Source organism: Martes martes (genome assembly GCF_963455335.1).
Source record: "Martes martes genome assembly, chromosome: 9".
Classification (NCBI taxonomy): Eukaryota; Metazoa; Chordata; class Mammalia; order Carnivora; family Mustelidae; genus Martes; species Martes martes.
In genome coordinates, this window is record NC_137896.1 from 104,948,021 (window position 1) to 104,974,678 (window position 26,658).

The 26,658-nt window shown below is 38.9% G+C and overlaps 1 protein-coding gene across 1 annotated transcript in view; it reads right to left on the reverse strand.

Annotated features, from left to right (window-relative positions):
- The window catches only part of MTA3 (metastasis associated 1 family member 3), a gene marked incomplete at its 5' end in the record, with an annotated part of 159,497 nt that overhangs the window by 91,791 nt on the left and 41,048 nt on the right, over nucleotides 1-26,658 (reverse strand). The window contains one exon of the mRNA XM_080814128.1: nucleotides 13,345-13,471. Coding sequence (XP_080670254.1) covers nucleotides 13,345-13,471 — 127 coding nt within the window. The remainder of the gene's footprint in view (nucleotides 1-13,344; nucleotides 13,472-26,658) is intronic.

Sequence of the window (26,658 nt, forward strand, 5' to 3'; positions counted from 1 at the left end):
TACAACTAGAAGAGACCTGCAAAGGCCCAAGTCTGACTATACTCCTTTAAAAATGAAGGACTTTTGCAGCAAACAGACTCTCTAGATGCTGATCCCTGTCTGGGCGCATTAAAAAGGCAACTGCCCCCTGAAAGCTCTGCCAGATTGATCTCTGACCACAACAGAGATGCTCCAGTGATCGAACCTAATAAGCAGTAAGCACCAAGAGCTGACCTGGATGGGACCAAGACCTCATCTCAACTGTGCACTCACATCTGGTTTGTTTAGTTCTTACCCCTTACTGTATCTTATCTGCTGTGTGACTTTGTACTGTGCTTTGCTTTGTGTGCCCTGTATGAAGGCAAGTTGAATGTATAGTGAAATGTCACTAAGTCTGGAACCCCAGTTTACAATTGTCACAATTACAAATGTCACTGAATCTGCAAACCCCCAGTTTACAATTACGTTAACCTTGCTTTGACTGAATAAAGCTTATTGTGGAAAGACACACTCAAATAAGCAGGTGCCTTTATAGCATGTTCACAACGTGTAATATAAAAGTGTATAATTTACTCTACTACTTACTACAGACACAAACACATACACCTCATTGCTTCTATGTACATGAAATGTTTCTAGAAGTATACACAAGATCCTAGGAATAGTGATAGGCTGGGGGGCTGTATAGGAGCAAGAAATTTTACTGTGTACTCCACATTTTGATTTTGAACCCCATACTATGATTTTGAGCCATGTCAATATATTACATATCCTCCCCAAATGTTTATAATTTTTTTATGATTTTATTTATCTGACAAAGAGAGACACAGCAAGAGAGGGAACACAAGCAGGGGGAGTGGGAGGGGGAGAAACAGGCTTCCCACGGAGCAAGGAGCCCGATGCGGGGCTCAATGCCAGGTCCCTGGGATCAGGGCCTGAGCCAAAGGCAGACACTTAATGACTGAGCCACCCAAGTGCCCCAGAGGGAGAGAGTGTCCCAAGCAGACTCTATGCTAAGCATGGAGCCTGACTCGGGGCTTGATCTTATGACCCTGAGATCAGGACCTCAGCTGAAACCAAGAGTCAGACGTTTAACCGACTATGCCACCCAGGCGCCCCTATTTACATTAAAAAAATTTTTTTTTCCATTATGACTAAGTGAATGCTATAATTCCCATCCCCTATTTCACTCATGCCCCTACCCCACCCCATTCTGGTAACTATCAGTTTGTTCTCCATATATAAAGAGTCTATTTCTTGGTTTGTCTCTTTTTTTCCTTTGCTTTTTTGTTTTGTTTTGTTTTGTTTTGTTTTTAAAGATTTTTTATTTATTTAACAGACAGATCACAAGTAGGCAGAGAGGCAGGCAGAGAGAGAAGGGAGGAAGCAGGCTCCCTGCTGAGCAGAGAGCCCGATACGGGGCTCGATCCCAGGACCCTGGGATCATGACCCGAGCCGAAGGCAGCGGCTTTAACCCACTGAGCCACCCAGGGGCCCCTGCTTTTTTGTTTTGTTTCTTAAATTCCACATATGAGTGAGATCATATGGTATTTGTTTTTCTCTGACTGACTTATTTCAGTTAGCATTATATTCTCCAGCTCCATCCACCTTTTTGCAAATGGCAAGATTTCATTCTTTTTTATGATTGAGTAATGTTCCTGTGTGTATGCATGCACGCACACACCCACATCTTCTTTATCCATTCACCTATCTTGGGCTGCTTCCATAGTTTGCCTATTGTGAACAATGCTGCAATAAACACAGGGGTACATGTATCCCTTTGAATTTGTGTTTTTGTATTTTGGGGGTAAATACCCAGTAGTGAGTATTTTTAATTTTTTTTTCTATTTTTAATTGTTTGAGGAAACTACATACTGTTTTCTAAAGTGGCTGCACCAGTTCACATTCCCAACAATGCAAGAGGGTTTCCTTTTTTTTTGTAAGAGAGAAGTGTTTGTTTTGTTGTTTGTTTTTTAAGATTTTATTTATCAGTGAGAGAGAGCACACAAGCTGGGGGAGAGGCAGAGGGAGAAGCAGGCTCCCTGCCGAGCAAGGAGCCCAACAATACAGGACTTGACCCCAGCACCCTGGGATCACGACCTGAGCTGAAGGCAGATGCTTAACAGACTGAGCCACTCAGGTGTCCCAAGGGGGTTGCTCTTTTATCCACATCTTCACCAACACTTGTTTCTTGAGTTTTTAATTTTCACCATTCTGACAGTATAGTTTCAGTTTGCATTTCCCTGATGATAAGTGATGCTGAACAAAATCTTTTTATGTGTCTGTTGGTCATCTACATGTCTTCTTTGGAGAAATGTCTGTTTATGTCTTCTACTCATTTTTCATCAGATTATCTATTTTTTCAGTGTTGAGCTGAATAAGTTCTTCATATATTTTGTATATTAATCCTTTATTGGATATGTCATTTGTAAATATCTTCTCCCATTCCGTAGGATGCCTTTTAATTTTGATTTTTTTCCTTCACTGTACAGAAACTTCTTATTCTGATGTAGTCCTAAATAGATTTGTTGTTTTTTTTTTAAGATTTTATTTATTTATTTGACAGAAAGAGAGACAGCAAGAGAGGGAACACAAGCAAGGGGGAGTGGGAGAGGGAGAAGCAGTCTTCCTGCTGAGCAGGGAGCCCGACATGGGGCTCAATCCCAGGACCCCGGGACCACGACCCGAGCCAAAGGCAGATGCTTTACAACTGAGCCACACAGGTGCCCCCTAAATAGCTTATTTTTGCTTTTATTATTCTTGCCTCAGGAGATATATCTTGGAAAATTGTGTTACAACCGATGTCAGAGAAATTATTGCCTGTGCTGTCTTCAATGATTTTTATGGTTTCTGGTCTCACATTTAGGTCTTTAACTCATTTTTAGTGGGGTTTTTTTCTTTTGTATATGGTAAAAAAATATGGTCCAATTTTGTTCTTTTGCATGTAGCTAGCTATCCAGTTTTCCCAATACCATTTGTTGAAGAAGACTTTCTCCCACTGCATATTCGTTCTTCCTTTGTCAAAGATTAATTGACCATATAATTATGGGTTTATTTCTGGGTTTTCTAGTCTGCTCCACTGATCTATGTGTCTACTTTTATACCAGTACCATACTGTTTTAAGTACTACCGCTTTGTAATATAACTTGAAGTTTGGAATTGTGATACTTCCAGTTAAGTTTTTCTTTTTCAAGATTGCTTTGCTGTTTGAAGTCTTCTGGTAGTTCCATACAAATTTTAGGAATATTTGTTCTAGTTCTGTGAAAAATACTGTTGGTATTTTGATAGGGACTGCATTAAATCTATAGATTATTATGGGCAGTATAGACATTTTAACAGTATTTGTTCTTCCAACCAAATGTTTATATTTTTTAAAAGGAGGGGGGCAGATCAGTTTTCTGTGATCTTGATGACAAAACAAATTTGCTCTATTATCCACTGCTTTTGGATGCCAGTTTACTTCAAACCACATAGGGATGTACTATCCCCCAACCATGCCGATTCATAAACTCACTATGGCAATCTATTCCCATCAACTCTCATCTATTAACTACAGCTTTGCAGTCTCTGGAACATTTTTTATTTAAAAAAACAACTCTACTCTATAGATACACATTTTCAGTTCATTCATTAGTTTCTGATATGCATGACCACCTAAAGAAAAATGTTACCTTCAAATATTATTTGCTCTAGGTAAAACATGAATCAAAAAATTTTTCAAATTCCAACTTTTGGAAATGGATGGAAATGTTTTTTCACTGGTGAAAAAACTTATCAGAGTCACAACGCATTTCCAAAACAGTTTGATAAGTCTACTTGACAAAAAGACACAGAGAGACAAGTCCCAATACTGTAAACTGTATTTTTTTAGTGACCTGAGAGAAGTTTAACAGCATTCTAATGTGGGGGAGGGTATTACTTTTAGAGTTTGAACAGAATAATAATGAATTAAATGACAGGCAAAGCTCAAATGTTTTTCTCCTCTTTTCTGAGATGCCTTTAAATGAAAGTAAGAGAGTTAGAAATAAAAGAACCTAAAATCATTAAAAAAGAGGCCATCACCCACAACGGTTTCAAAGATTTCATGAAAATTCTGGAACACAATAGCCTTGATGGCTCAGTGGGTTAAGCCTTTGACTCTTGGTTTCACCCCAGGTTGTAGTATCAGGGTGGTGAGATCCACCCCGCATCCAGCTCCACGCTCAGTCCACAGCCTGCTTGTGTTTCTCTCTCCCTCTCCCTCTGCCCCACCCCTAAAAAATAAAAAAATAAAAAAATAAAAAAAAGGGAGGAATTGAAATTTATTAAAATAATAAATTGTGCTATTTTGTCAAGAACATTCCTTTTTTTTTTTTTTAATTTTTTTCTTTAAATTTATTTATTTGTTAGAGAGAGGGAGCGAGCACAGGCAGACAGAGTGTAGGCAGAGGCAGAGGGAGAAGCAGGCTCCCTGCCAAGCAAGGAGCCCTATGTGGGACTCGATCCAGGGCGCTGGGATCATGACCTGAGCCGAAGGCAGCCGCTCAACCAACTGAACCACCCAGGCATCCCATGTCAAGAACATTCTTAAGTGGAACTTGTCATTTTAGTTTTTTGTTTGATTTACTGGAAATGCATAGAGGTAAAGAACACAGTGACAACTCTAGCACAATTTAGTGCCCCTGACTTGGTTCATGTTGAGTTTACCCACAACAGCTTTTGCAAAATCAACACATGGAAAAGGCAAGTAGCATGTTACTGTTGTTATAAAATCGTTTCGATCTCATAAAGCCCTTGAAAAGGTCTAACAAAGCTCTGAAAACACTGTTGCTTTCAATGTTCTTGGTCCTTCCCATTCTCATAAATTTTGGAAACAGCTTCTCAATCTACACACACTTACCTAATTCCGTCAGCAATCCTTCGTAGTTTCTATGTAGTTTTTACACATCCTTTCCCGTTTCTCATACATCTTTCTTTAGATTTATTCTAGGTATTTGATGCTTTTCGATAACACTGTAAATGATATCTCTTTTTTGGGAGCAGGGGAGAGGGAGCGAGAGAATCTTAAGCTGGCTCCACACCCAGTGCGGAACCCAGCGAGGCTCAATCTCACGACGCTGAGATCATGACCTAGCCAAAGCCAAGAGTTGGAGGCTTAACCGGTTGAGTCACCTAGGCACCCTAAACGTATCTTTTTAATCTTAGTTTTCTGACTGACCCCTCTTCACACCATATACATAAAACAGACTTACACACAAAAGGTGGGGCACCTGGCTGGCTCAGTTGGTGGAGCATGAGACTCTTGATCAGGTCGTGAGTATGAGCCCCCTGCGGGGTACAGAACTTACTTTAAAAAAAAAAAAAAACTTATTTATTTATTTATTTATTTTTAAATATTTTATTTACTTATTTGACAGAGAGACCACAAGTAGGCAGAGAGGCAGGCAGAGAGAGAGGAGGAAGCAGGCTCCCCACTGAGCAGAGAGCCCTATGAGGGGCTCGATCCCAGGACTCTAAGATCATGACCTGAGCTGAAGGCAGAGGATTAACCCGGTGAGCCACCCAGGCACCGCTACTTTTTTTATTTTTTAAAGGGGGGTTAAAAAATACAAAAGGTGGGGCGCCTGGGTGGCTCGGTGGGTTAAAGCCTCTGCCTTCAGCTCAGGTCATGATCCCAGGGTCCTGGGATCGAGCCCCACATCGGGCTCTCTGCTCAGCGGGGAGCCTGCTTCTCCCTCTCTCTCTGCCTGCCTCTCTGCCTACTTGTGATCTCTGTCTGTCAAATAAATAAATAAAATCTTTAAAAAAAAAATACAAAAGGTGAAACAGTCAAACTTCAAGAAAACAGAAGAGTAGTACCTTCATGATCACAGGAAATCTTTGCCTATTCCAGGGTGGTGACACTTGGATTTGTTTTTGAATGAGCACTGTTTCTGAGTGACAAAATATTCTTACTCTAGTTTTATTCTGCTCCCTCACATATATCAAACTTATCAGGCATGTCTGTCAGCTTCTCAAGAATGGAATTTTTCCAGCCTTTATTTAACGGTCCTCCCCTCCTCCTGCTGTTCCATTGTTCCTTTTCCAACCACATTTCTCAAATATTTAAAAACAAACCAACCTAGAAAGAGCAAAGATGATCCCAGTGGCGCTGAAGAGTAAGCACTACTTAAAAAGAAAAAAAAAAGTGTAAACACTACTTAATGAGAGAGGAAGTCCCCCACACACGGAATGCAGTGCCTCTGCCATTCTTGGGCACTTCCGGCAATGCACAGCCCCAGTCCAATGGTACACATTAAGAGTAGAAAAGAGAAATGCAGGAACGACACACCCAAATGTCAGTGGTGCTGAATGCAGGAATGACAAGGGTATGTGCCTGTGTGCGTGCCTCTTCCTGCATTTTCAACATTTCAACAATAAATTATAACTCTTTCACTATCAGAAAATAAACAAGTTTATTTTAAAATTTTAATATGCAGGGGCGCCTGGGTGGCTCTGTAGGTTAAGCATCTCCCTTCGGCTCAGGTTGTGGTCCCAGGGTCCTGGGATGGAGGCCCTCTTCAGGCTCCCTGCTCAGCCAGGAGTCTACTTCTCCCTCTGCCTCTGCCCCTCCCCACTGCTTTTGCTCTCTCATGTAGTCTCTCTCTCTCTCAAATAAAATCTTTAAAGTTTCAAAGATTTTTTTTTTTTATTTGACAGAGAGAGAGATCACAAGTAGGCAGAGAGGCAGGCGGGGGGGTGGGGCGGGAGGAAGCAGGCCCCCTGCTGACCAGAGAGCCCGACATGGGGCTCGATCCCAGGACCCCGGGACCATGACCCAAGTCGAAGGCAGAGGCTTTACCCCACTGAGCCACCCAGGTGCTCCAAATCTTTAAAATTTTAATGATGGGGCTCAATCACATGACTCTGAGATCAGAACCTGAGTCAGAACCAAGAGTCAGACACCTGACTATGCCACACAGCGCCTCTGAACTGACAATGATTCTTGAAAGAAACAGCATTTTGCAAGAAAAATGTACCCTTAAATTAAAAACAGGTCTGCATCACATGGTACCAATAGTTAATGATACTAGTTTACTGCTACTGGAGAAAGGAGGATAAAACAGAGTTCTCAATGAATTTCCATCTATTCTGTCTTTGTTAGAACGAGCCATGTTGTCAGCAAGGAAAGTGATAAAAATGAAATCAAAATGGTCTTTTCCCTCTCTGTCTAATGTCCAAATTTGCAAATTATAAAATAAACTTCTTCCCATTCTATGTCTAATGTGTCTGCATTTCAGGAAGAAAACCCGAAATATGGAAAACCATAAAGATGAAAGTTGCAAAAAAAAAAAAAAGATGAAAGTTGCTTGCAGGGCACTTGGGTGGCTCAGTCAGTTAAGTGTCTCCTTTCAGCTCAGGTCAAGATCCCAAGGTCCTGGGATCAAGCCCCACATTGGGCCACCTGCTCAGGAGGGAATATGCTTCTCTCTCTCGCTCTCCCTCAAATGAATAAATAAAATCTTTTTTTTTTTTAAAGTTGCTTGCATTTTCTGATATTAAAACAAATCTAAAACCTATCAAATACCAAATTCTTATTTATACTCATGATGCAGACACATGCTTACTAATGAGAATGATCTCATTTATTCACAAAGTAAAAACTACTGACTAAATAAAATAAAACAAGTCTTCAATAAACAACAAATGAGTATGTATCTCTCTACAAACTTGCATAAGAACTTCAGTTAAATAAAATCCAAAAAATTGAACTGTTAGATATGCATATATTATAATCTGATGTTTCTAATTATAGTAACACTCAAATATATTAGAGTAATTTATCTATTTCCCTACCCTTACCAACACTGGGGATCAAGAAAAGAATCTGGTCTTCCATCCTTCAAGTTAACTCCTGCTCGCTAGAAACTTCCATTTCTCCCTTTCTCATGGTTGCTATATATTGTTCATAAACTCACCTTATTCAGTGATAGTATGTACACAAAACAACTTCCTATCCTCTGCCTAGCCCTCCAGGTAAAAGCCTGACGCTGACTCTGATAACTCACTCTCTCTGAGAGACCTGAGTAACCCGTAATTCCAGACATCCAATCCTTCATTCTCATGAAAGGAGGGAGGCACATAATCTAAAATTTCACTTATGATCCGTAATAGCTGAGAAGAGATTATTCTACTATCTGTTGATGACTTTTTATTCCCTTCAAGAATAGGAACTTAAATGAAAACAATGCAAACTTCGAAGTCTGACTGGCTGTTTCGTGCTGTGTTCGGCAGGAAAAAGAAAAATAAAGACATCAACCTTCAAGAATCTTACACTCTAAGATGATGCCTGTCTAGAACAATCGAGACAAATTATATGTAAGCCCCAAGATTTTTAATGGCTGCTCAAGATATTTTTTCAATTGAATTAAGAAAGCTCCTCATTTTAGAGGTGAGGAGACCATGTAGTAGCGGCATGGCATGGCAGAAACCAAGGAGAGGTTCCTACCAATTGTGGTTGCAGCCCGTCTTCTACAGAGCAAGAACAGAGATCATGATGATGGTGATGTCTATATTCTGGAATCCTAGCCTAAAATTTGTCTAAAGGGATAAGAAGTAAGGATTTCTCTGAGGCACCCTGCCATGAAGGGACTACTTGAACACTATGTGCACTTATGTCTTTAAGACCTACCCCACTGCTGACATCACTTTCTGGAATAGCTTCTCTGAACTTCTTAAAACGCATGGACGAGGTTAAGCAATGAGGCAGGCAGGATCCTTACCAGTGATGCTCTAAATGAGCGCCAAGTCTAACAACATGGATATAATGCTTTCTCCACCATCACTCTGTCTTCACAACAAGGGCAGACTTAGAGGACAAATCATCAGGTCCAAAAGCCTTTACTGCAGGAAATATTTGAGGCCAATAATCAACAGGTACCTAAGAAAATGCTTTTAAGACACAATGAAGCATAACTTCAAAGGCTGTGATCCAGAATCCCAAGTTGGCAAACAGGAAAGAACTGGCTCTTTTTAAATGACTAACTACCTGCACCAGAGGCTGGGAAGAGGCATTAATCATCACATGCAGAATGCTGTAATTAGCAGCTTTTAAAAAGCCAAGCTTTTTGTGTTCAAGATGTGGAAAAAACTGACACTGGACCAAATACAAGATACATCCATAAACTCAGGCACCCAATCAAGGAGGTAGTTCCCAGCGGCTACTGCACATCTAGCACAGCAGCATCATCTTTTAGTATAATAGTACAGTTTATATGTTTAACTTAGTTTTTAATGTAGTCTGTCCTATTGACCTGAACATCTGAGTAGAAAATTATGTGAAAAAATAAAATATCAAAGAGCCTACCCAACCAACAAGTAACTCAATAGCTTTCCTTTTATCTCTGATGCTGTTTAACACCTCCGGTCATGTACACTTCATAATTCTGTCCATTTGCAGTCATGTGGTCTGGGTTCAATCTCCGAATCTGCTATGTAAAAGTCATGAAACTGACAGGTTACTTAACTTTTTCGTGCTTCAGTCTCATCTGTAAAATGGGGATAACAGGACCTACTTTATAAAGTCGGTGTGAGGAGTAAATAAAATACATATAAAGCAACTGGAATAACATCTGTCACAAAGGTTTGATGAATGTCAGAATTTTTAAAAGCCAAGGTTGATAAATATGGTCTATCTCTAAGACTGAATACAGTATTATATATCCAGAACAGGTCCAGCATGTGACATAACAATGTTATAGTGCTTTAGAGAGTTTGCAGCATATCATCTATTAGTAATGACTTCAGGCACTGTGCATGATGTGAGCTGCCTCTCTTCCTGCGCCCCCAAAAAGCATTCCAAAGATGTTTTCATTGCTCAAGTCCTACCTAGCTCATGAACACAAAGTAAATCCCTAACTATCCAGAACTGTCCCAGTCCTGGTGACTCTCCCTCTCTGCCAGTGGAATCAGAAGGAACAAAGAGTTGCCTCCATGCCACTGTGAAATGCTTACAACACCCAGTGAGTATTGTGGCTCACAAACTACAAAGGACCTCAGGAATGCCTCAGTCAGGTTTTCTCCTACGTTCTATATGCCACTGAGGAAATTCTGGGCACTTGATAATGTCCCTGGAGAATAAAAAGCCAGTATTCACCAAATTACCCCTCTTTGCTGCCAAAGAACAATGGGGCTTCAGTAATTTTCTCCTGTTACAGCAGAAATAGATAGGGCATGACTTCAACATTAGCAAAATGTGAAGATCACTCCAATGTGCACTTGTTTACATCAGCATGAGGGCTGGCTAGCACGGCTCTGTGCTTTGGCCAGAGACTGCCCTTAACCCCATTCAGCTGTTTGGCAATGAGAGCCACAGATGAGAAATTGTGGCTCTGTACCACTCCCTCTCGACTTGGAGAACAGAACAACAAAAATTAAAAGCCTCAAATGTTTATAACGCATCATAATTCAAAAGAATTGCCAGTAAATTCACCCAATAAACTCCTTAAATTTATAAGATGGAGACCTCATCTTAATTTATCAAGCACCTAGTAAATGCCTTAATCTAGAATATACTCAGAAAACATGTTCAACAGTGACTGAATGAATGATCCTATATTCTATGTAATTTCTGTGTTCAACATAGAGGTGTCCTAATAATTATATTTCAATATATTGTCTCAGTTCTTATGGATGATGAAAAATACATTACTAGTTTTTCCATTCCAAGCAATCTGTTAAAGGAAACATTACTTATAAACAGATTCTAAGCTATCAGGATGGTAAATTAAAAATGTACTTGCATGTTTTGGATACATTTTTAAAACCATTTGTCAGATTCTTGTTCTGGCAAGATTCTTATGACTAGCCACATTACTTCTTGAGCTTAAAATGAATCTTTATATTCTAGCTTCTTCCAATTAAGTAATAAATGCGTATGGCTCTTCGGCATTTATTATCTACATCTTTAAGAAAATTATGAAATATGTTTTTATGCTCCATCGATTTGAACAAAAATTAGCTTACTTTCCTACTTCTTGAAATACCCCATTGGTAGATAAAATGACTGTTTCTACATTACCTGGCATGATTATTTTTTTCCAGTAAAGGACCCAAGTCACACAGAATATACTAACTCTAGCCAATTTAAACATAGTGTCCCCTAAAAAACCTAATAAAGTCAAACAGCTAACAGACACATGAGAAAATGTTCAATATCACTCAGCATCAGAGAAATACGAGTTGAAACCACAATGAGATACCACCTTACACCAGTCAGAATGGCTAAAATTAACAACTTGGAAAACAGATGTTGGCGAGGACATAGAGAAAGAGGAACCCTCTTACACTGTTGGGTGAGAAGGCAAGCTGGGGCAGCCACTCTGGAAAACAGCAACTGCACTCTTAGTATTTATCCCAAGGATACAAACATAGTGATTCGAGGGGTACATGCACCCCAATGCTTATAGCAGCAATGTCCACAATAGCCAAAGTATAGAGAGAGCCCCGATGTCCATCAACAGATGAATGGATAAAGAAGATGTGGTATACACACACACAATGGAATATTACTCAGCCATCAAAAAGAATGAAATCTTGCCATCTGCAATGACATGGCTGGAACTAGAGGGTATCCGCAAGTGAAATAAGTCAGTCAGAGAAAGACAAATACCATACAATTTCACTCATATGTGAAATTTAAGAAACAAAACAGATGAACACAGGGGAAAGGAAGGAAAAATAAAATAAGATAAAAACAGAAAGGGAAGCAAACCATAAGAGACTCTTAATAGGGAACAAACTGAGGGTTGCTGGAGGGGAGGTGGAGGGGGATGGAGTAACTGGGTGATGGACATTAAGGAGGACACTTGATATAATGAGCATGGGTAGTGTATGCAACTGATGAATCACTAAATTCTACCCCTCAAGCTAATGATATACTATATATTAACTAAATTTAATTTAAATAAATAATAAATATTTAAAATGTTCTCAAATTAAAAAAAATTAAAAACTTCTTCAGCAATGCTCTCATGTTAACTACTGAGATCAAATTATTTCTGAAAAGATTTGGAGCACAAGGAATTCCAGTATCTCTGTCATACATTTTCTGCTTTAGAAACTCTGCATCCATTTCTGAAAAGAGAAATATGCACAAAAGTCCTGGGAACTGGGTGGGTGCGTGGGGTTGTGTGTGTGTGTGTGTGATACAAGGACCAAATCACAGCTTAAGTAAGTCTCCAAACCTGACTTAGGCCAAAAAAGACAGATTCAATACCCACACTGGGGGAAAGACAAGGGGCTAATTTTTGAAATAAAATTAATATACTGTATCTCCCTAGATAAACCATTTTTTAAAAGATTTATTTATTTGAGAAGAGATCACAAGTAGGCAGAGAGGCAGGCAGAAAGAGAGGGGGAAGCAGGCTCCCCACTGAGCAGAGAGCCTGATGCAGGGCTCGATCCCAGGACCCTGACCAAGATCATGACCTGAGCTGAAGGCAGAGGCTTAACCCACTGAGCCACCCAGGCACCCCTAGATAAACCATTTTTAAGGTAATCATGACTAGTAGAGAGGTGAATTAAGTAAAGATTATGAACAAAAGCTGAAAAACTTGCAGTAACTTGAGGCGGACAACGACACTGCCCTCTCTCGCACACAGCACCCTGCCGCCACCCGCAGGCCGCCAGGTTCGCCCCACTGTCTCTCTGGGGTTGAATAAATGCCAACTACTTTCTGAAGCTGACCTGACCTTGACAGTCAGTAACTGCCTACCTTTTGAGTTCAAACATTTTGTTAGACTTCCAAGATATGTATGCTTAAATGTTACCACCAGCATATTTCATAAAAGGCCACCACCGTTCCTCCACAACCTCCGAAACTACAAACGAGGGCAGAATTTTTTCACTTTGGCTTCCCATCAAAGTTCAGAGCAGATACGAGTAAAGTAATACAAAATATAGTTTTCATCTCAGAGATCCTCCAAAGAAAGTAAAAGGCCATCTATTCTACAAGGTCAAGAATCACCCGCCTGGGAAAGATCTTGTGTTTTAGCTCTGTTTAGCCCGCCTCTGTAACGTTCTAGGAACCTGGAGAAAACCAGCATTTCCTGGTGGTTGCGGGACACTCTTCTGCAGGATGCGAATAGGCATGCATGTGGATTGGGAAAGTCTGGATTCAAGCAGAGCTAAAATGGTCACTTGACTATAGAACACCTGCAGGGCTTTAATAAGGTAATCACACTATACATTTCCTAGATAAAATCCCATTATGATGCCTTTAGTAAACCAAGTTGAGCAAAATCATGAGGCAAGTTTAGAAATGCTTCAAAGAAGGCTGTTCTGTGTTTTTTTCTCATTGCCACGATATTACTGAATACTTCCTATCAGCCTCTAAGGTGCTCTTACCTGATATGCGTTGCAGGCAGAGATTCATACTGGCGTGACAAGAAGAGCTCCCTATGTTTCAGCTGATGCTTCTGTTTATCTGTCAAGTCTGCTTCAATTGTGGTTTCCGATTCTTCCTCAATTTCTTCTACACAAATAAAATTCAAAGAATGCATTATTACAGGGCACATTATCTTTCTGGACATCAAGACAGATTAACCTTTCATTCAAAATTTTCTTCAAACCAACTTTCATTATTTTATTTTAAATTTACATATCTAATTTGTCATTTGCATTACAATCATAAAATGACATGAATTGGGGCCACAAACAAAGAGGAAGAACTCTAATTTTAAAATGGCAGATGGAACATATGCATTTATCTCCTCTTCCCCCATAAAACCACACCAAATAGCAATTAAAATGCACACACATTTCAATGACAATAAAAGTGGAAACAACGATAGAAGAATCAGCCAAAAAAAAGTTTTAGAGGATGGAAAGCAGATGCAAAAAAAAAAAAAAAAAAAGGTGCAAACTTAGCCAAGAAAAGGAAGTGATAATCTATATATGTACAGACAGATGCAAGGAGAAGGCAAGCACCAAGCTTGAAGCGAATCAACCCTCAAAGATATCAAGTATTGTGAGAAAGAGGGGTGGGCAAGAGAAAAAGCCAGCAGGAAAGGTTGAAAGTCTATCTACAACACTCTAACTAAATCCCAGAATTTTCTATTTAAAAAAGAGAATAGCCAGAAAGTAAATAAACAAAAAATAAAAAAGAATAATTGGAAAACAAGAAATAGGGTAACACTTTTAAAATTTGATAACACACAAAAAGCTAATGGAAGGATTAGAAGGTACTGCTAAGGAAATCTCCCAGAAATTTCAACACTAAGACAAAGATAAATAAGTGAAAACCGAAAGCTAAAATAAATAAAATAAAATAAAAATAATTCATGCAGTCCAACATCCCAAGACTAAAAGTTTCAGAAAGACCACAATAGGGAAAACACACTTCTTCATCTCTTTTGGTGGGGAGAGGGAGTAAGGAAAGACCTATCAAAGAAATGATTCAAGAACATTTGCCCTTACTGAGGGAGAGGCACGTCCACACTGAATTTCCAGCATACTTAATTTTTTTTTAAGTGCTAACATGAGATCACAGAAGTTTACAGAAAGAAAACATAGGTCACATGCAAAGATTTAGAATCAGAGTGGAATTCTATATGAATAGCAACACTATTCTATCCTAAGATGGTGGAGAAATGTTATTCAAGAGGAAAAATGATAATCAACCTAGAATTGTACTTATAAATTGTAAACTATTTATCAAGTCTGGAAACAGAGTAAGAATAATCTTTCATTCATTCAACCAAGATTTATTAGGTGCCCAAAAAGGCACTATTTGAGATGCTAGAGACAAGCAGTGAGCATAAGTTATTAGAGAAGAAACAATTCAAAGTATTTGCCCTTGAGAAACAGGGTTGGAAGCAAGGGACAGGAAACAGCAACATTTCATGAAAGTTTAAAAAAAAAAAAAAAACCCATTGCATTTAATAATGTTTTTAAAGAAAAATATGAGGGCTCCTGGGTAGCTCAGTTGGTTGGGCAACTGCCTTCGGCTCAGGTCATGATCCTGGAGTCCCAGGATAGAGTCTCGCATCAGGCTCCATGGGGAGTCTGCTTCTCTCTCTGATGTTCTCCCCTATTATGCCCTCTCTCTCTCTCTCTCAAATAAATAAATAAAATCGTTAAAAATTTAAAAAAAATTTTTAAAAGTAAAGAAAAATATGAACAAGTATCATTTACAAATATAATTCTAAGTAATTTTAGACACAAAACTTTCTTAATATAATACCTCTAAGGGCTCACAGATCCTCCCTCTGCAGACTTACCTGGCCAGGCTGGGTGGGAATAGCAGTGGGGGGCACCCAGATGGTAAGACTAGTCGAAGGGGTAGGGTGCTCTTTTTGTAGGAAGAACTTAAGTTTAGGACTCAGAGGCCTTACTTTTGGGGCACTGATGGGCAACACACACACACACACACACACACACACACACACACATGCAGGTATATTTCTGCTTCTCACTATTCTTGTAAATTCTCATTTATGGACCCAGAACCACAAATGAGATTTTATCACATATATAATTTTCTAATTATGCAGTGTTTTTGAACTGTATAAGGGCAATGAATGGGATTAAGTATCAGATCTTTTCTACAATACTTTCAAACTCTTAAAACTCTCGATTGAAAATGAACCTGAAAAACTGATTTAGAAAGGCTCACTTAGGGGCCCCTGGGTGGCTCAGTGGGTTAAGCCTCTGCCTTCAGCTCGGGTCCTAGTCTCAGGGTCCTGGGATTGAGCCCCACATTGGGCTCTCTGCTCAGCAGGGAGCCTGCTTCCCCCCTCTCCCTCTGCCTGCCTCTCTGCCTACTTGTGATCTCTCTGTCAAATAAATAAATAAAATCTTAAAAAAAAAAAAAGACTCACTTAGACTAAAGTGACTTAAAGTTCTTCAAACACTCTTTTTAATCAACTACTCAAAGAGAAACCCAACACTAAAACGGCCAGATACTTCCACAGACATTTCACCAGTGAAGATCAATGAAATTATTGGTGCATTAGCTCTATTAGCACCCGCAAAATTATACTCCTTACTTAATGAGTATTTGATAAACTGTTGTCCTGTAAAACACAACTAACTGAATTCTAATGCATACCCTACGGAACTAAAACTCCAACAAGCTCTACAAATAATCCCAGCAAATCTTAGTCTCTTACACAACCTCTTGGTACAGGGTGAAAAGGACTAGAATCTCTGACGTGCAACCGAGCCAAAGACAGAAATCACCAAACAGCACCTAAAACTCACCTTCAAAATTTACTAGTGTTAAATTCTATTTATATATTTTCATAAATTAACACTGGCTTCTGAATAGGAACAATTCCCTACCATTAACATCCTAAAAACATGAAATGACCACAGTGGCAAACTGGCATTTAGACAATGAAAAAATTAAAAGACTTAATAGAATTATCATCATCAGAAATTTGGTATAAGGTACATGTACCATTTCAAAAAAATTTATAATTTTTAAAACCATTTTACCAAGCTTGATGGAACATCAAATTTGCTATCTTCCAAAAGTTATTAAAGTATAAGTCCCATACTCTATACATACTTTATACAATGATAGGAAATGATACCAAATTTTTTACTGTACTTTCTCTACAGCTGGGATAATTTCACCACAGTTTATTAGCAAGAAGGCACTGGGATATGGGAGATCAGTCTTTTCAGTAGTAGATGACAATCAGGGACTCAGGCAAAGCTTTAGAGAACGGGCATGTGACATGTACAAGACCAGAGCTGGTGATGAAGAATTTAGGTACCTGCACAGTAAGGGACAGAATGCAGGGAAGAAGCAGCCATTACTGATTCTAGTTACTTAACTGAAACTGGGTGTTTTTCAGAATAGTTCAGAATTCTCATTCTTACATATTAGTTGTGGGGGATAGAGGGGAAAGCAGAAAGGAGGAGAGTCCTCCACAGGTTATTCCCAACCTTCCCTATGTCTGTATTTTAATGGAGTATCAGCCCATGATGATGTTAGCTGGTACAGACGGTACAAAAAAGCAGGCAGTTAAACATTTGTCTGCAGATGCTTTTAACAAGTACCCAAATGTTTGAACCAAATTATTGGATTGAAAATAGCTCAGTATTGATGCAACTCATTTGTCTAGTAAGAAAAAAAAAATCTTCAAAAGAGGAATAAGGAAGTTGAATAAAATTAGAAGGATTTTTATGACAATGGAGATTTCAGGAAACTATCTGAATGAAGAGAAACAGTTTGGCAGTTTAGAGGCAAATAATAAAGAAAAATCAGTTCCATGTCCATCATTAGCAATGAATAATCCAAAACTGAAATTAAAAAAGCAATTTCATTTACGATGGCACCAACAGGAAAAAAAATACTTGGAAAAATATTTAACAAAGGACAAATCTTGTATACTAAAAACTACAAACACTGTTAAAGGAAATTAAAGACCTAAATAAATGGAGAAACTATGTTCACAGATTGAATGACTTACTATGGTTAACATGGCAATTCTCCCCAAATTTATCTACAGATCCAGTGCAACTTCTATCAAAATTCCCACTGCCTTTTCATAAAAAATAATAAACCCTAAAATTCATATGGACATGTAAGTGACCCAGAATAGCCAAAATTGTTTTGAAAGAGAACAAATTTAAGAGGATTCATACTTTCAGATTTTAAAGCTACAATAATCAAGATTATGTGGTATTGGCATAAGGATAGACATATACATGAAGATTCCAGAAATAAGCCCATACATTTATGGTTAATTGATTTTGGACAAGGGTGTCAAGACAATTCACCAGAGGAATGAAATTCTACAAATGGTGCTGAGAACAGGTGGATAACCACATGCAAAGAATGAAGTTTCACCCTCACACCATATACAAAAATTAATGCAAAATGAATCAAAGTCCTAAATTTAAGAGCTAAAGCTGGGGCGCCTGGGTGGCTCAATCAGTTAAGCGACTGACTCTTGATTTCGGTTCAGGTCATGATCTCAGGGTTGTAAAATCAAGTCCAGCAGTCTCTCTCCCTCTCTTTCTGCGCCCCCTCCTGTGCTCATGCACACACTCTCTCTCTTAAAAAAAAAGAGAGAGAGCTAAAACTATAAAACTATTAGATAAAACAGGTATAGCTTTTCACATCCTTAGACTAGGTAATGGTTTCTTCACTATGGCACCCTAAAGCCTAAACAACCCCCCCAAAAAATACACACACACACACACACACACACGTATATAGATATGTATATACATATAAATATATATGATAGATATATACATCATATATGTATGTATGTATATAAATTTGAATACTAAAATTTTTGTACTTAAAAGTGTACTTAAAAAGACACTATCAAGAAAGTACAGATGGGGCACCTGGCAGGCTCAGTTGGTACAGCATGTGACTCTTGATGCTGGGGTTCTGAGTCCAAGCCCCACGTTGGGCACAGAGCTTACTTAAACAGAAAAAAAAAGAAAGCAGAGACAACCTACAGAATGGGAAAAAAATATTTGCAAATCATGTACCGATAAGGGTCTAGTATCCAGAATATATAAAGAACTCTTACAACTCAACAATAAAGAAAAAAACAATTAAATAATGGGCAGAGGATTTCAAAAGACATTTCTCCAAGAGGATATACAAATGGCCCATAAGTACATGAAAAGATGTTCCACATCATTAGTCACTAGGGAAATGCAAATCAAAATTACAGTGAGATATTTCATACCAACTAGGATGATTACAATAAAAAAGACATAACAAGCACTGGCAAAAACGTGGAAAAGTCAGAATCTTTGTGCATTGCTGGTGTAAAATGGTGCTGCTGCTCTGTTACACTGTTTGGCAGCTCCTCCGATAGCTAAACATAGTTACCACAGACTAGCATTATTCAGCCATAAAAAGGAATGAAGTGCTGATGATTCATTCTACAATATAGATAAACCTTGAGGCATTATACCAAATGAAACATCATGAAAGTGAAAGACACAAAGGGCCATATATTGTATGATTCCATTTATATGAAAAGCCCAGAATAAGCAAACCCATGGCAACAGGAAGTGGATGAGTAGTTGCTAGAGGATGGGTGGAGGGGGAAGCTGATGAGTGACTGCTAACGGGTATGGGTTTCTTTGCAGAGTGATCAAAATGTCCTGGAGTTAAATAATGGTTACGGTTAAACAAATTTGTGAATATACTAAAAACTACTAAGTTATATACATTTTTATGGAGAAAAAAAAAAAAAAGAATTATATGGTATATACCAGAAAGAAAAAAAGCTAAACCTGAAAAAAAAAATGTCAAAATGCAAAAGGTCAGCGGAACCGCCATCTTCTGGTAAAGCGCCAATATGCCCAACACAACAGGACAGGAGAGAGGCTACTCTAAATTCCCTAGGCCTTTCAGAACACAGGGCGTTGCTCCTTCTGCCACGTATGCCCATCTACAGGAAAGGTGTACTGTGACACCAAGGGAATAGGTGCTATTCAAAAGCAGTGCCCCACAAATGCTACCATGGCAAACCGGAAGAGTCCACAGCACCGCCCAGCATGCTATCGGGATTGCCGCTCAGAGCAAGATTCTCGCCAGGTGAATGAAGGTGAATTTTGAACATAGTAAGCACTCTAAGAGCTGCATGAAGGAAAATGAACAAGAAAAGAAAAAGAGAAAGGTACTTGGGTTCACCTGAAGCCTCAGCCTGTGCCACCCAGACAAGCACACTTTGTGAGAACCAGTGGAGAAGAGCCTGAGCTGCTGGAACCCATTCCCTAGGAAATCAGGGCATGATGGTTTAAAAAAAAAAAAAAAAAGACAAATAAAATAAAAGACCTTGCTCTGGGCCATTAAGGAAAGAAAATTAAAGAAAAAAGGAGAGAAAAGAAAAGAGAAAAAGACAAGGAATCAAACACACACAATACAAAAGGCCAAAAGAAGAACAGACAAATTTCAGTACGGTCATGTAATAAAATTCTATGCAGTAGCTAAAAATGCATAAGTGAATCCAAGTCCCAAGATGGATGGATCTCAAAAACCTGATAAGCAAAAAAGCAATCTATAGAAAGATACATATGTACAATAACATTTTTTAAAACTCAAAAAGTGTTCTATAAAAATATACACATGTATAGCAAAATATAAAAACATGAATAGAAAAAACACACCAGAGCTAAGACATCAATTCACCTATGGAGAAACTAGGAAGGGAATGGGGATATACACAGCACTATAAAAATCTGAGGCAAGTATGTGAAAATATTAAGAGAAGATAAAGCTGGCTACAAGGTTCATAATCATACTACATTATTGCCTCTTTACTGCTTCCTAAAAATACTTCAAAATAAAAAGTGACTAGGACCCAGCAGAAGGAAAACACTTCTTTCTTTTGTCTGTACCTAAACTCTAATCCGTGTTAAATTTTTTTTTCCTTTATGGCAACAACCACTACAGTTAATAATCATTTCTTTAACCTGTATCCTGTCTTCATCTCTATCATCTTGCAAAAATATAAATTTCTACTGGTATCCTAGCATTAATCAATTTCTGAAATATATAAGAATAAATATGCATATATATAAATATACAAATAAATTTTGGTTTTGAATATTTAAAAAGGGGGAGAGCAAAGTAGAAAAGTGGGCCAGCTTGGGAGATCAAAATCAGGCAAGAACTAAGTGTCCAATGCTTCTATAGAGAAATGCATGACGGGAGCCTACATGGCTCAGTGAGTTAAGCGGCCAACTCTTGATTTTGGCTCAGGTCATGATCTCAGGGTCCCAGGATTGAGCCTCCTGTCTGGCTCCTGCTCAGCGGGGAGTCTGCTTGAGATTCTCTCCTTCTCCCTCTCCCTTTGCCCCTACCCCTGCTTGTGTGCTGCTCTCCCTCTAAAGTAAACAAATACATCTTAAAAAAAAGTAATGCATGAGATAAGTAAGAGAGAATGTTGGAGTGAATGAAAAGTTATCAGAAGTAAGAAGATCAAATGTAAAGCTGGAAGAAGCCTCTGAGATGTTGGTACCTGATCCATCTAGACTTTCACCAACCTCCCCGTGGCAGAGTCCCCTCCTCATTGCCACAAAGCAACACCCATAGCTTAAGATACTTGTCACAGAATGCCTTACACTATAGTCACCTGATTCTGAGCCCCTGTGAACAAAGATGGGTTATTTATCTTTGTATCCATGCTGCTTTACTTATAGGATAAAAAAAAGATGGGACTTTAAGAAATGTTAATAATAGGCCAGGTAAGCATTATCGGGTAACACTCAGGTTAGTGTCCACAAGGATAGATGTGCAAAGTTACGACTGCACAAAGTAGCTATCAAAAAGTTACTGTTCAGGGGTGCCTGGGTGGCTCAGTGGGTTGAAGCCTCTGCCTTCGGCTCAGGTCATGATCCGGGGGTCCTGGGATCGAGCCCCGCATCGGGCTCTCTGCTCAGCGGGGAGCCTGCTTCCTCCTCTCTCTCTGCCTGCCTCTCTGCCTACTTGTGATCTGTCTGTCAAATAAATTAAAAAAAATAATAAAATCTTTAAAAAAAAAAAAGTTACTGTTCAAAAGGGCTCCACTTTTCACAATTCTTTTAAGATCTAACAGGGTGGAGGAGACCATGCTTCAGAGTCACACCTGAATTCAAATTCTAGTAACACATGTTCGGAGTTATGTGGCTTTGAGCAGATTATTTAGTTTTTGTAATCCTCAGTTTCTTCATCTGTAAAATGTGTACACAATTCTTCCCTCTTACATTTACTGTGAGGATTAAGATAATGCACATAAACTGCTTAGCACCATGCTGAACATAGTATTAGATTAAAAAGCTGCTACTACTATTTTTAAATGAATTTTAACCTGATCTTTGATATTTGGAAAACAATTCCTATCTCCTCAAACAACTGTTCCTATTTAAGAAGGCAAATCATATTAAAATTAGAACAAATTTTAAATGTTTTCACTTCTTTATTTTTAGGATTTTTAATGTCATCTCTACACCCAGTGTGGGGCTCAAACTCACAACCCCAAGATCAAGAATCACATGCTCCAGTAACTGAGCCAGCCAGGCACCCATTTTTACTTTTTATAAACAAACAAAAACTTATCTAGATCCCACTGATGGAGGCCCTGATTGAGAAATTGTGGGGTGAGTCATGCCAGTTGAGCCTCAGTTAAGAATCATTATTATAAAATACTAATTTGAAAATGTTATTCTGAAAGAACATCTATGACAGCTTCTTGGTCTCAGGATCCCTTATACTCTTAAATCCTATCAAAGACCTCAAAGAGCTTTGGCTTATACGGGTCATATCTACCAATACTGTATTAGAAATTAAAATGAAATCTTGGGATGCCTGGGTGGCTCAGTCGGTTAAGCGGCTGCCTTCAGCTCAGGTCATGATCCCAGCGTCCTGGGATCGAGTCCCACATCGGGCCTGCTTCTCCCTCTGCCTCTGCCTGCCACTCTGCCTGCCTGTGCTCGCTCTCTCTCTCTCTCTCTCTCTGACAAATAAATAAATAAATAAATAAATAAATAAAATCTTTAAAAAAAAAAAAAAAGAAAGAAAGAAAAAGAAAAAATGAAGAGCTCTTTAAAATACAAATTACAAGCACACAACCCATTATCATGAGAGCAATGGTACCATCACATGTCATACAATCTCCAGAAAAACTCTGCTATATGCTCATCAGAGAATCAGTGGAACAGTTAAATGACAGCGTAGTGTTACTATGAACATTGTGCCGTCCTCCAGACCTCCCCGAAAGGTACTCAGGAATGACTGACCGCTGCCAAAGAAATATTAACTGAAGTCTAACCTGAAAAGAAAAATAAAAACTGCCCAAAGAAAGAGTTTTTTTACTTTATTGGATTTAAGGAAACTCACAATTTTATCCTCACATTGTATGATATAATGACTCATAAGCTGTTCTACAGCAAGTTAGGATCCCATCAGAAATTTAAGCTATTTCTGCTTTACATTTATTTATTCAAAGAACACTGCATCTGGCAAAGGCTGCCCAATCTTATAATATATTCAAAGTCCATCTGGAATTTTATACAGCCTTAACATGCCACCATGCATTTTTCTACTTGCTATCAATGTTTAAACTTAAGAAACAAAAGGATCAGAAGTAACCAAATTTTCCAGCACCACCAGATTACCATTCTCTCCAAATCATTACCAACACAGCAGCCAGCATCTTCCTACAACATAACTCACACTTCTCCTCTGCTTTGATTAAAAAAACAAAAAACAAAAAACAAAACCCTCAATAGCATTCAATCATCACTGGAATGAAACCTAAACTTTTGTGGCTGAAAAAATCTCCTAAAGATTAGCCTTGCCGTGTATTTCACCTATTCTTTCTTTCCTAGCAAGAAAGAAAGACAGACAGAAAATTTATTGATGTACCTACCAATGTGTTCTGGGGATATCTGTTTGGAAGACATAAAAGTCCTGCCCTGATAGATTAGAGATGACCCAGGATTACAGGTAAGAATATATTCCTTCAAGTGTGGTAAGTATTATAAAATTCTGTAGGGTGCGCCAACAATATGACAGTTAACTAAAACAGCCTGAAGGGCCAGCAAAAGCTTCTGTGAAGAAACACTGCTTACGGGAGACCTGAAGGAGACAGGAGGTTGGGGTGGGTCCAGAACACAGGCTGGCCCAGGTCTTCTCTCTACTTGAGGTTCGTGAGACCATGGGAATTACCTACTCCTACCTTCCCATCAGGCTGACTATATCAGCAGAGAGCCTCTTTTACGGTGACTGGAACTGTCCTGGTTTTAAAACTGAAAGCCTTCTGCTCAGAGAACCCCTCAAGACGGTTGGTCACCCCAGCCCTCGTATTACTCAACCCACTATGACGGCTCTGGCCTACTGAAAGAAAACTTATGGACCCATAATGGTGAAAATTTAAAAGACGGAAAATACCAAAACTCATCAAGTACATACACCAATCAGAGTTCCTATACATTCACAAATGAAGTAAAAGTTGGTTCGACCACTATGGGAAATTTTCTGGCAATATCTATTGAACTAAATGGATACCCCCATAAACCAACAATGCTACTCCTGGGTATTTACCCCCAAGAGGAATTGGAGTTTAAGTACACCAAAAGACTTATACAAGATGTTCCTAGCAGCTTTGTCATAGGTGCCAAAAACTGGAAACCACTCAGATGTCCATCAACAGGAGAAGGAATACTACTGGGCTGGAGAAAAAAATAAGTAATAACAAGCAGTAATACCAATGGATCCTACAGACAGGGTGCTGAGGGGAAAAGTCAGGCAAAGAGGGCAAATAGTGTAGGAACTCCACTTAGATGAAGTTAAAAACTTGGCAAAACTAACAGATGGTAGACAGACATCAGAACAGTGACTACCTAGGGAGGAAGAGAGCAGTAATGACCAGGAATGGGCATAAAGAACCTACTAGGGTATCAGAAATTTTCATTACCTTGATCTGGTGGTAGTTAGAAATGTATACACCTGTAGGAAATTTACTGACCTGCACAGCTTACCCATTCCGTTTTTTTAAATACCTTGACTTAAAAAGAATTATTTTAAAGAACTAGGATTTCTGCTTCCAACCAAAGGATTTAACAGGGACCAGATCTACCCTCCCACCAGAAGCAACCAAAACAATTAAAAATGAATAATTTAAAAAGCGGAGAGCAGACATGAAACATCCGTTTTCTTAACACTGGACCACTGGACATCAGGTGATGAAGAACAGTGATTCTTGAGAGACAGGACACAAATAAGAGATGAGCCCTAACATTACATACATACTGCCTAGAGAATTTCTAGGCAATGGTGCAAGGAAGAGAAACTGAGACAAAGCCTGGCAGAGTCCCAGAGTTAGGGAGGCAAAGCTGAAAGAACAAAGCAACCAGAATACAGAAGAGAGAGAACAGAGAAAACCTGGAGACTGCAGGGGGTGATCTTTGAGCACAGTACCTATCAGTGAAAGCACATGAGGAAACTACCAGAAGCCAAGGAAAAGATCATTGGAAAAGAATCAGAGGGAACAGAGCCCAGTACTCACACGAGGCCCTAAACAGATTTATTCCCAAACAGGTACTCTGGAAAAACTCATAACTGACGGTGTTTTGAGTAGAGTACACAGAAAGGTCTTGCCTAAGTAATGGGGAACATTTAAGTCCTAGACAGATCTCCATGTCCACTAACAAATATATGTTAGGTCAAAAATGTAACAACCAAAAGGATCAAACTGTTTCCAAGTAATTTGAGTGCATCCCAGAAGTCAACACAAGATTTACAGAAATATGAAAATATTCAGGATGCAAAAAAAATAAAATTTATCATGTCCGCTACACATCTAGTAGAAGGCCTAAATTAAAGATTGACCATACCAACTGTAGGCAGAGTGAAGAAACCCAAAGGGAATATAAAATGATACAATCATGATGGCAAACCGTTCAAGGTTTCTGAGAAAGCTAAAAATACCCCTACCATATGGGTAAAGCCATTCTACTTAAACCTAAGAGAATGTATGTCTATACAAAAACTTGTAACGAGCATTCACAACAACTTTATCTGTAATTGCCAAAACCTGAAAACAAATGAAATGTCCACCAACAGATGAGTAGATAAACAAATGGTGGGACATTCATACAATGGAAAGCTACTCAACAATATAAAGGAAGAAATCATCAATGTTGAGATGCATACTGTGTTCATGCATTAGAAGATTCAATATGGTTAAAACGCAATTCTTCTCAAAATGATCGATGCTTTAACACAATCCCAATCAAAATCCCAGCAGGCTTTTTTGTACAAGTTGACAAGCTGGTACTAAAATTCAGATGGAAATGCAAAGGATCTAGACTACAGAACGGTCCAAAGAACTCCGAAGAAAAGAAGTCAAAGTTGGAAGGCTAACATTACTGGATTTCAAGAAGTATTAGAAAGCTACAATAATCAAAAGCTGGTTATTGGCAAAAAGCAATAAACGGATCAAAGGAACAGAACAGAAAGGCCAGAAATAGAGCCACACATAAATGACCAACCGATTCAACAAAGGCACAAAAGCAGTGCAACGGAGAAAGGATACCCTCTCGACAAATGGTGGCTGGAACAAGCAGCTACGCATGCGCCCCTGGCCCCATAAGGAAAGGAACTTGGGATCCATATCCCGCTCTAGATATTAAAATTAACTAAAAATGGGTCATAAATGTTAAATCCAAAACTGTAAAACTTCTACAATGTAGGAGAAGACTAAATGACAGCAAAGCATGAAAGGAAAACTGATTCATACTTTCTGGAAGGCTCTTTGGGAACATGTATTTAAAACCTTAAAAACTGTATATACAGGGGTGCGTGGGTGGCGCAGCCAACTAGGTGCCGGACTCTGGCTTTCAGCTCACGTCAGGATCTCGGTACTGGGATCGAGCCCCGCGTCGGACTCTTCACTCAACCCAGCCAGGAGTCTGCCTGAGATCCTCTCTCCCTCCACTTCTGCCCCTCCATCTCGCACTCTCTCTCTAGAATAAATAAATAAATCTTAAAAAAAAAAACAAAAAACAAAAAACAAAAAAACAACTGTATATACATGCTCTCTGATCAAATCATTCCAAAAAGGGGGGAGGGACAATTAAAAAAAGACCAAAAAAGGGCAAATTCATGAGAAAGTATTTACTAGGACAGTCACTGAAATATTTTTCTATTCCTTTTTCTATGTAAACTACTAAATAATCGAAGATGATTCT